Source organism: Mercenaria mercenaria, chromosome 17 (genome assembly GCF_021730395.1).
Source record: "Mercenaria mercenaria strain notata chromosome 17, MADL_Memer_1, whole genome shotgun sequence".
Classification (NCBI taxonomy): domain Eukaryota; kingdom Metazoa; phylum Mollusca; class Bivalvia; order Venerida; family Veneridae; genus Mercenaria; species Mercenaria mercenaria.
In genome coordinates this window covers 19958348-19970846 of record NC_069377.1, presented here as the reverse complement: position 1 = coordinate 19970846, position 12499 = coordinate 19958348, and the positions used below count along the sequence as shown (strand labels likewise).

General features: G+C 37.9%; 1 protein-coding gene across 1 annotated transcript in view; it reads left to right on the top strand.

Moving 5' to 3' along the window:
* The window catches only part of LOC123537337 (NEDD8-conjugating enzyme Ubc12), a 61634-nt gene that overhangs the window by 37303 nt on the left and 11832 nt on the right, over positions 1-12499 (top strand). Inside the window, exon 3 of the mRNA XM_045321020.2 lies at positions 3556-3698. Coding sequence (XP_045176955.1) covers positions 3556-3698 — 143 coding nt within the window. The remainder of the gene's footprint in view (positions 1-3555; positions 3699-12499) is intronic.

The following is a 12499-nucleotide window of genomic DNA, read 5'->3' as shown; positions in this document are numbered from 1 at the left end:
TGGGCCCTTTTAGGGGCTGCTAGAGCTAAAAATAGAAATACCTTTAAACAACTTCCTCTCATGATTTGATAGATGTTCATCATTTGAACAAAACTGAGAGAGGGCCTTACAATGATGACTGATCTTCATCAAACTTGGTCTGTAGCATCAGTGTAATGTCTTCTTTCAATTTTGTTCAAATGGGGACACATGGCCACTTTAAGCTAGAGCTAAAAATATAAATATCTTTAAACAACGTCTCATGAACAACTTGATGGATCTTCATCAGACTTGGTATGTAGCATCAGTTTAAGGTCAATTTTTTGGGCCTGCTAGAGCCTAGAATAGAAATACCATTAAATGACTTCTCATGAACAGCTTGGTGATGGATCTTTTTCAAACTTACTCTGTAAAAGCATTGTAATGTCCTCTCTTAAATTGTAAAAATCTTCTTTGTCCGAAACCATAAGACCTAGGCCTTTGATATTTGGTATGTAGCATTGCATTGAGGTCCTCTACCAAAATTATTCAAATTATGCCCCTAGGGTGAAAAGAGGCCACGCCCTGGGGATCCAAGTTTTACATAGACATATAGGAAAAAACTAAAAATCTTCTTGTCTGAAACCACAAGACCTAGGCCTTTGATGTTTGGTATGTAGCATTGGCTTGTGGTCTTCTACCAAGATTGTTCAAATTATGCTCCTGGGATGAAAAGAGGCCCCACCCTGGGGGTCCCAAGTTTTACATAGACTTATATAGAAAAATATTTTTAAAATCTTCTTTTCTGAAACTGCAAGGCCTAGGCTTTTGATATTTGCTATGTTGTATTGCCTAGTGGTCCTCTACCAAGATTGTTCAAATTATGCACCTAGGGTAAAAAGAGGCCCTGCCCTGGGGGTCCCAAGTTTTACACAGACTTACATAGGAAAAAACTTTTAATAATCTTCTTGACTGAAAGTTCAAGACCTAGGCTTTTGATATTTGGTATGTAGCATTGCCTAGTGGCTCTCTAACAAGACTATTCAAATTATGCCCCTGGGGTGAAAAGAGGCCACGCCCGAGGGTTACTTAGTTTTTAAAACTTCAAAACTTTAAAATTTATCTGATCATATTTCCTAGACTGTTTAATTATAATTACCTGATGAACCCAAGTAATTAGGGGTCATTTGGCTGTGACCTTGACCTACTGACCTACTTCCTTGTTTCTTAAGATACAGCCTTGAAATTTGAATGACATACACAGTTTTGCACACGGATCTTAAAACTGACTTTCAGTGACCATGAATATGACCTACTGACCTACTTTCTTAATATTTTAGCATCAGTTTTACATTTGAAATATGTAGCTCATATTACTCAGGTGAGCAATCCAGGGTCATCATGACCCTCTTGTTATATGTATGAATTGCGATTTATGATTCAGTGTGTCATATGTTTATTCAAGGTCAGGTGAGCGACTTAGAGCCACTTTGGCCCGCTTGTTTGTTGAAGTTTGCCATGTTGATGAGGTAACTGTTGGTTTTGACATAATTTAAATTTCACTTACTCTTGGAACTCTTTTTAAACACACTGTTCTTAACAGTATACATACAAATATAGAAAAATTAGTTCTGGAAAATAAGGCAAAGGGCCTAAAAAGTCCTGAAATTATGTCTCCCCCCACTATATTGTTTTTGCCCTGTCCGTCCATCCATCCATCACACCATTTCCGATCAATAACTGAAGAACTATTTGATCTAGAACCTTCAGACTTCATAGGGTGGCAGAGCTTATGGAGCAGACAACCCCTATTGTTTATGGGGTCACTCCATCAAAGGTCAAGGTCACAGGGGCATGAACATGGAAAACCATTTCCGCTCAATAAGTTGAATAACTTGAGAACCACTTGACCCAGAATATTGAAACTTCATAGGATGATTGGATATGCAGAGTAGATGACCCCTAATGATTTTCAGGTAACTCTGTTAAAGGTCAAGGTCACAGGGGCCTGAACATGGAAAACCATTTCTGATCAATAACTTTAGAACCACTTGACCCAGAATGTTGAAACTTCATAGGATGATTGGACTTGCGGAGTGGATTACCCCTGTTGATTTTGGGCTCACTCTGTTACAGGTCAAGGTCACAGTTGACAGAACATGGAAATTCATTTCCAGTCAATAACTTGAGAACCATTTGACCGAGAACCCTTCAGACTTCAAAGGGTGGCAGGGCTTATGGAGTAGATGACGCCTATTGTTTTGGGGGTCACTCCATCAAAGGTCAAGGTCACAGGGGCCTGAACATTGAAAACAATTTCCAATCAATAACTTGAGTACCACTTGACCCAGAATGTTAACACTTCATAGATGATTAGACATGCAGAGTAGATGACCCCTATTGATTTTGGGGTCACTCTATTACAGGTCAAGGTCACAGCGGACAGAACATTGATATCCATTTTCGGTCAGTAACTTGAGAACCATTTGACCTAGAACCTTCAAACTATACAACCATGCAGTGGAGGAGACATGCGCTTTTCTACAAAAGCATCTTCTAGTTTTTGTTATGCCCCCGGCATCTACTGATGCGGGAGGCATATAGTGATTGTCCTGTCCATCCGTTCGTTCGTCCGTCCGTACGAGGTTAACCAAATGGGACCGTTTCATCTAGCATCAATACCCCTTACTAGAATGACTTGATACTAATGCAGATGTAACCTGTGACCATTCCTCATCTTCAAACATCACCTGACCTCAGTTTGACCTTGACCTTGACCTCGTTTTGGAGTTAGGTTGCTTTGTATGGGCTATCTCTTGGTTAACCAAATGGGACCGTTTTGTCTGGCATCAATACCCCTTACTAGAATAACTTGATACTAATGCAGATGTAACCTGTGACCATTCCTCATCTTCGAACATCACCTGACCTCAGTTTGACCTTGACCTTGACTTCGTTTTGGACTTAGGTTGCTTTGTATAAACCATCTCTTGGTTAACCAAATGGGACCGTTTCGTCTAGCATCAATACCCCTTACTAGAATGACTTGATACTAATGCAGATGTAACCTGTGACCATTCCTCATCTTCAAACATCACCTGACCTCAGTTTGACCTTGACCTTGACCTCGTTTTGGACTTAGGTTGCTTTGTATGGGCCATCTCTTGGTTAACCAAATGGGACAGATTCCTCTAGCATCAATACCCCTTACCTAGAATGACTTGATACTAATGCAGATGTAACCTGTGACCATTCCTCATCTTCAAACATCACCTGACCTCAGTTTGACCTTGACCACGTTTAGGACTTAGGTTGCTTTGTATCGACAAGGATGCCATCGGGGCCATCAAGCGTTTATTGAATGCAGCTTCTTGTTTGGTTAGTCTTTATGAATCCTGTTGCACTATTTCTCCTGGGAAAGAAGAAAATAAATTTGCATTTTGTCTTTATATTGAGATAGCTTTATCTGTTTTGGGCCATCTTGGTCCTTCAGCCTTTTGATCCACCTTTTGAAGAAAAGGGAATATCGTTTTGTCCATTGTCAGTAAGCCATCATTTGGGCATATGTGTTTTACAAACAGCTCTTGTTGTTTCCAGGGTTTCTACAGAGGAGGAAGATTTGTATTTAACTTCAAAGTAGGTCAAGGATATCCACATGATGCCCCAAAGGTGAAATGTGAGACAATGGTATACCATCCCAACATAGATTTGGAAGGAAATGTTTGCCTCAATATTTTAAGGTAAAAAACTTACTAAGGTGGATTTATGTGAATGAAAGGTATTTTTAGCTCATCTGTGCACAGTATGCTCAAGTTGAACTATTGTGGTCACTCACCATCTGTTGTCTGCCTGTCAGTCCAAAAAAAGTTTGCAGCACAGACAAACAAAATAGAAAGATATTTTGTTGTTCAACAAAGACAGTTAAGTTTGTGATGATATAGTGTCACCGATACTGGCAGACATCTTACAGGAGAGCACATATTGCAGTGAATGCGTTGTTCAGGATATTGTGGATGAATTTATCTTCGACTGCATTCAAAGTGCAAAAAAACACGATGGAATGAAAGTATCCCAGAAAACATTAAATGATTGGTTAATGATATATGCTGTAAGCATGTTTCATCCAGAACAGTTTAAACTACAAGAAAAAAATACTCAGTTGTTTGTGCAATATTGGTGAAATACCCAAGTGGTTTTAGCAAATACCCAATTACTTCTGAAAAGGCCGGATAATAATAATTTTTTTACCCAATTCAGATTTCCAGTACCCAATACAGACAAAAAGTGATGGGTAAATACCCAATTGCACCAAAAGCTTATCTGGAGCTCTGCATCATTAAACACTTCAGTTACAGCTCCAGCTTCCTCAGGTGTGCCCTATTTCAATATCCAAAATCAAAATAGTTGAGAGAACTGTGAATGACAGCTCTTGTAAGATTTCTTTTACCTTTAATATGAATATGTATCTTTACATTTTGTAGGTATTTGTGTACATTTTTACCTTAGTGTGAGCTATTAGTATAGGTAGATGATCCAGCAGCTATCATCATGCGTCCGATGTCAACATTTCTACTTTAACATCTTCTTCTCTAAAACTACCAGTCAGAATTACACCAAACTTGGTCAGTAGCATACTGGCATTGACCTCTATCAAGTTTATTCAAATGGTTCACCTTGGTCCCTTTCAGGAGCCACTAGAGCTAAAAACCTGTAAACAACTTCTCTTGAAAAGCTTGATGGATCTTCATCAAACTTGGTCTGTAGCATCATTATAAGGTCCTGTCTCAAGTTTAATCAAATGGGGGCAGCTTAAAATAGAAATACCTTCAAACAACTTCACATGAACGACTTGATGGAAATTCATCAAACTTGGTCTGTAACATCATTATAAGGTCTTATGCCGATTTTATTCAATGGGGGCCACTAGTGCTAAAAATAGAAATACCTTATTACAATTTTATCTCATGAGCTGCTGGATGGATCTTCATCAAATCTTGTCTGGAGCAACATTGAAAGGTCCACTCCTTAAATGGGTGCAGGGCCCTCACTCTACTTTGGGGGAAGAGGTCCGCAGCCCTCAGGCGGGGGAATTTTCGCGTCGTTTTAGCCAAAAGGGGGAATTTTCATTGCCTTCAAAGAATAACATACTATGTAAGAACTATAACATGTATAACTCTCATTACACTAAAGTTGTTTCTTTTTGTCAACATACTACTGGTAACTGCAATTAAATCATGTCAAGGTCAGCTTTTCAGGGGACAAGCTATTATAACTGTTATTAATGAAACTTTGACAAACTTTATCTAAAACAAGTACTTTTATCATTACACATTTTTTAATCAATTTATATTTTAGTTGTCTAAAAGTGGGTGGGGTTTGGTGCCTTTGCATTTTACTATCAAAAATGCTTCAAAATAAGGGCTGCTTTTGCAACAGTGATCATATTTTTCTTAAATGCAGACTTTCAAATGGCTTTTTATTTAGATTGTACTAAAAAATCTTGTAAGAAATGATGAAAATGTCCGAAAATCACGGTCGCAAAAACGGGTGACAAATATGGAAAACGAAAGTAAACATTTAAAATTCTTGATGAAATACCTGTTTTAAATTTCTTTTTTTTTACCATACCTATTCAATACTTACAATTTCTGCTTATTAAAGCATTTAATTTATTTGGACCAAACAAAGCCTCGGCAATGATAATAAATTTTCTATAGACCGTAACGGTTGACCGGCTCACGTAATCGTTCAAGCAAACAAAATAATGATTTCAATTATCCAATTTGTGCAAAGACGATAATCTAAAGCTGCATTGTTTATCAATTAATTTTTACACATTGATCAGTAAACACCTTTGATAATGACAGGGATTATTGTACTAAATATAAACCGCGAGATGACCACGTGTCAATCGGCGCGTGGCGTGATTGACATCTGTTTGCAGCTAATTAACATATGACGCTCCGCCTACTGCCATACTTCAGCGTATGACAGCGAACAATATTGAAATTGACTGTGATTTTGATTGACATGGGGCAGAACTTTCGAACTCGAGACGCACCAAACAAAATTTCCGCGAGTCAACCCGACGCACGGAGCATATTTTGTGCGGGTCAAATACGAGTTTTTCTCGATTTTTGCGGATCAAAAACCCGGGACGTCGGGTCAACCGAATGCCCAGTAAGGGGGAATTTTTTTCTCTGGAGGGGAAAAAAAGGATACTATTTTGGCGGGGGAAGCAGCAGATATTTGGCGGCAAAAATGGCTGATCGAGGGCCCTGGGGTGTTGTCCCTTTTAGGGGCCGCTGGAGCTAAAAATAGAAAAACATTTAATTTTTTTCATGAACCACTTGATAGATCTTCATCAAACTTGATCTGTAACATCATTATAAGGTCTTGTGCCAAATTTGTTCAAATGTGGGCACTTGGCACCTTTAAGGGGCCATTAGAGCTAAAATAGATATACCTTTAAACATAGATATACCGATAAACCAAGGGATGGACCTTAAACAATGGGGATACTTGCCCCTTTTAGGGGCATTTAGGGGCCGCTAGAGCTAAAAATAGAAAAACCTTAAAATGACTTCTTCTTCTGAACCACTTGATTGATATTCCTCAAACTTGGTTTGTAGTATATTTGTAGTGGTTCTGCTTGTAGTAAAATTAGAAAAAGAATAGACAACCAGGGCTTGAGCTAGGGGGCGACTTGAGGAAAGTCGCTTTGTAGCTCCCCACTTCGCTCTAATCTAATATCAAAGCGAAATTCAAGTCACCCGATTTTTTATCCACCCACCTCTAGTTTATACCCACTATCAGCCTGTTGACACTTGACTCGAATACACGATTGCATTATTTAAGCTCCACCTACTTCAGATACGAGAAGTGCAGAGGGGATTATGGTCTTTCACACTTGTTTTGTAAACTGATTGTTGATAAAGCAGTAGAGATTTATAATACATTAATTTAGCTTATACATTCTCTTTTGACCTTTAAAAAGTACCTTACCTTGAGTAATTTCCTTAAATCCATGTTATTTTACTCTAATTTTCCAAACCCAGACTTTAGAAACATTTTAATGTTTTAACTGACACTTTCTGTGACTAAAATAAGGTAACTGAAATTCAAACAAATTTTTGACACCTGCCAACAAAAACTGTGTTTAATCTGTTTGATAACTTTTTCTTTTAATGTTTGCCACACTAGCGATCAAAGAAAGACATGTATTCTGTGTGATGTCATAGTGATGTCACTGCTGTTGACATGTATTTAATTCAGGACCAGCATAATACATACTTGTTATTTAAAAGGGACTGTGAAATGCTTTTATAGGTTTTGGTATACGTTAGCACTGGGAGCTTGATTTATTTTTTGCTGATATGGAATTAAATTTTTATATGCCCGTGTCTGAAAGAGCGGGGCCTATTATGTGAAAACCCGTGGCCACGGGCGGGCGGTCGGCATCCAAAATATGTCCACTCTCTGTGTCTAACAGTTTTCATTGGATCTTCACCAAACTTGCTGACAGTGTTTGTGGGCATAATATCTCAGCCAGGTTCGATAACCAGCCAAATTGTTGCAGGCACACTGGGATTATGGTCCATGAATTACTGTAAATCACTTTATATTAGCGTGATCTTTATTTCGCGAATTCGGACACCCTGAATTATTTCGCGGATTTATGAATTTGTGACGGAAGTGTCAGAAATTTAAATTCGCGAAGGTTTTAATCTTATATTAGCGAAATTTCGATTCCGGAAGTCATATTTATATTAATGCCCATTTTTCAGTACCGTACCGAATTTATGCATGCCAATGACTCGTTAAACACATGGTCCGTAACAGTTATTTTGTATCAGCAATGGGTTACTTTATTCACATGGACTGAAATAATTCAGCCTTTAAATCCTTTATTCAATTTACTGGCAATTATTCTTATTACATTTAATAGCTGATAAAATGTTCAAAGTTTGTTATTAGCAATTAGGAGTGACCTGTCGCTTTTATTTTTAGATTTGGATTTTCCAGACTGTTCCATTTATTAAATAAGGGTTTGAAAGATATTTATATTTGACTTATTTAAAACTATAAATATATTCCAAACACTAAACAGATTGAAATTGCGTTGATAGCTCAGTTGGTAGAATTGCGGAGTCTTGCTAGTGATTTAACTTTTGCGATTAGGAGGCTGTGGGTTCGAATCCCACATAGGGCGATTTGTTTTATGATTGAATTAGTTTTACATGTGTATTTATATTTTTTTCACGTTTTTTTTAATTTCATTTTATTTCATCACTTCAATTTCATTTTTAATTTCATTCATACAAGTTCAATACATTCATACATTTCAAACAACACCATTGAGCATCCACACTCCTGGCTGTCATTTTATCCGATCAGTGTCATAGCTGATGTGAAGACCAAATTGCAAGAGCTATGTCAACCATGTTTTATAATTCACATAGAGTTTTGAAAAACCTTGTTATTCAAATAGCAAAATATACAGTAATTCATTCAATGGTATTAAGGTACGATCCATCCTACGATACTCTTTAATTATACATTTTAATCATGTTACCAAATATAAAATGAAAAAATATAATGAAAAAAAAAATAATTGATCTCCGTTTAATTCGAACTCACAAAGTTAGATTCTAGAACATAAACGCTCCACTGCACACGCGTCTAATTGCAAGAGCAGTCATTTAAATATTTATTAAAAATAATTTTTAAAGGTTAGGTACCCTTTACTGAAGTGTTTATTCAGTAACTTTCAATCTATTAATAAACGACTATCCAAATGCTAGTACGCCATTCATAAATAATAATAATATACAATTGTAAAATTGTCCTAATCCTAGTGTTTCTAAACATAATGGTAAACAATCAGGTTGAAAGTAAGAGATATGGATCCCTCGCAACACACACTCTGCTTTTTGCACATAAAATGCATCAACTGTCCCTGCATGTATCTAGCCTTAGCAGTATATTCTACATGAAAGTTCGACATTTATTGTACTAATTCATATATTTGAAGTGAATGATTATCATTCAATAAACATCGATGTAAGCTATATTCATTGCTGAACTTGACGTATCGACATTTATGCCCCAAGGTAGGCTATAGTTTTTGAACCGTCTGTCGGTCTGTCAATCTGTCAGTCTGTCCGCAATTTTCGTGTCCGGTCCATATCTTTGTCATCAATGGATGGATTATCAAATAACTTGGCATGAATGTGTACCACAGTAAGACGACGTGTCGCGCACAAGACCCAGGTCCGTAGCTCAAAGGTCAAGGTCACACTTAGACATTAAAGGATAGTGCATTGATGGGCGTGTCCGGTCCATATCTTTGTCATCGATGGATGGATTTTCAAATAACTTGGCATGAATGTGTACCACAGTAAGACGACGTGTCGCGCGCAAGACCCAGGTCCGTAGCTCAAAGGTCAAGGTCACACTTAGACGTAAAAGGATAGTGCATTGATGGGCGTGTCCGGTTCATATCTTTGTCATCGATGGATGGATTTTCAAATAACTTGGCATGAATGTGTACCACAGTAAGACGACGTGTCACGCGCAAGACCCAGGTCCGTAGGTCAAAGGTCCTAAACTCTAACATCGGCCATAACTATTCATTCAAAGTGCCATCGGGGGCATGTGTCATCCTATGGAGACAGCTCTTGTTTCCGGATATGTCTGTATGTTATGGAATTATATTTACATGGATTCATGATTTCGCGATGCACCCGATTCACGAAAAATAGCGAAAATTAAAACACCGCGAATAATACCGGATTTACAGTACTTGAAAAACTGCGAATTTGGCCTTGTCCGCTCTTTAACAGTCAGGAGTGTAACTGTTTCAAGTTATCGCAGTTAATAACCCATCTGAGTTATTGCGTAAACTTTCATAACTTGTTTCAGTTATCATAAAATATTACAAAGCCCTCTTGTGTCAATTCCTCATTATGAATGAGACTAATGCAATTATTTCCTGAATCCTTGACCTGTTATCTTTCCAGCTATGCAGTAAAAAAATTTATGCAAGGCTGATAAAGTTTTAGCAAATGTTTTAAAGCTATAAAACTCTTAATATCCCATTATGCTTATCAGGTCATGCTCAAGACTAAAAGAGAATTTAATTAACCACAGTTTGCTACTATTAATTTCACTTTAAAGGTCACTTTGTGAGAACAGCAAAAAGACTTTTTATACGCCCGTTTGAAAAACGGGACGTATTATGGGAATGCCCCTGGCGGGCGGGCGGGTGGGCGGCATCCACAGACTTTGTCCAGAGCATATCTTCTACATGCATGGAGGGATTTTGATGAAACTTGGCACAGTTGTTCACCATCATGAGACGGAGTGTCATGCGCAAGAACCAGGTCCCTAGGTCTAAGGTCAAGGTCACATTTAGAGGTCAAAGGTCAAATTCAAGAATGACTTTGTCCGGAGCATATCTTCTGCATGCATGGAGGGATTTTGATGAAAGTTGGCACAGTTGTTCACCATCATGAGACGGAGTGTCATGCGCAAGAACCAGGTCCCTAGGTCTAAGGTCAAGGTCACACTTAGAGGCCAAAGGTCAGATACAAGAATGACTTTGTCCGAAGCATTTCTTCTTCATGCATGGAGGAATTTTGATATAACCTGGCACAATTATACACCATCTTGAGACGAAGTGTCATGCGCAGTTCCCTTTTTAGAATTACTTCCCTTTGTTGTTACTATAAATAGCTTATATTGTAACTTTTTCATTACTAGTCGTAGGGAAAAATCGAGACCACTTTTCTGTAGTACAACATTTTGTGTGGACTTACAATTTTTTTTGGATTTTTTTTTTTTTTTTTTTTTTTTTTTTAAGATTACCTTCCCTTAGTTGTTACTATAAATAACTTATATTGTAACTTTTTTATAATTGACCGTAGGGAAAAAACAAGACCACTTTTCTGTGGTACAACATAGATGTTACTTTCCAATTTTAGGTGTATTTTAAGGTATCTCTACCTGGTAAGGAGTTTTTTTGTGGACTTAGAAAAACAAAAGACTTACAATGATTACTAAACAACCACAAAATTAAAATTCCATTTGCAAATACAGGTGCTAGAGTAAAGAAATTTGCTGTGACAGGCGTATATTGTGACATTCTGGCACTCTTGTTTTGAATAACTTACCTGAGTTAACTATATTTTATAACTAATACAGGTTATAAAATGCTTGAAAAGGTAACTGAAATAGGTTACATAACTTAAATCAGTTACACCCCTGACTGTCTAAGTCCAAGAGTTTTCATCTGATCTTCACTGGGCATTTTATCTCAGCCAAGTTCGATAACCAACCAAATTGCCCCAGGCATTCTTGGATTATGGCTCTTAAATTACTCGAAAAACTCTGAATTTAGCCTTGTCAGCCCTCTAAGTCGAAGTGTTTTCATCTGATCATCACCAAACTTGCTGACAATGTTTGTGGGCATAATAGCTTGGCCAAGTTCGATAACCAGCCAAATTGCCCGAGGCACTCTTGGACTATGGCCCTTGAATTACTCGAAAAACTGCCAATTTAGCCTTGTCCGCACTAAGTTGAATAGTTTTCATCTGATCTTCACCGGACTTGCTGACAATGTTTGTGGGCATAATATCTCGGCCAAGCACGATAACCACCCAAATTGCCCCAGGCACTTTTGGATTATTCCCCTTGAATTAGGCCAAGTTCAATGACAGGCATATTTTGTGACAGTCTGGCACTCTTGTTTGTAATTGTATCCATATTTAAAGGGTTTTCTTGGTTTGGGCAATCATTAGGCAGGAGTGGAAAAGACTTTAATTTGCAGTTTTAATCACATTAGATTCACAAGGATAAGAAATTAGATATATAAGGATAAGTAAACAGAATCACTTATATTTTCAGTGAATTTGTAAACAGAGTCAGGAAATAATAAAAATAAAATAAAAATAAAAAGTACATTTATGTCTCCCCCACTCTCTGGGAGACATATTGTTTTTGCCCTGTCTGTCCGTCCGTACGTCACACTTCATTTCCGATCAATAACTGGATAACCATTTGACCTAGAACCTTTAAACTTCATATGGTGGTAGGGCTGCTGGAGTAGACGACCCCTATTGTTTTTGGGGGTCACTCCATCAAAGGTCAAGGTCACAGGGGCCTGAGCATTCAAAACCATTTCAGATCAATAACTTGAGAACCACTTGACCCAGAATGTTGAAACTAAATAGGATGATTGGTCATGCAGGGTAAATGACCCCTATTGATTTTTGGGTCACTCTGTCAAAGGTCAAGGTCACAGGGGCCTGAACATTGAAAACCATTTCCGATCAATAACTTGAGAACCACTTGGCCCAGAATTTTGAAACTAAATAGGATGATTGGTCATGCAGGGTAAATGACCCCGATTGAATTTTGGGTCACTCTGTCAAAGTTCAAGGTCACAGGGGCCTGAACATTGAAAACCGTTTCTGGTCAGTAACTTGAGAACCACTTGACCCAGAATGTTGAAACTTCATAGTATGATTGGTCATGCAGA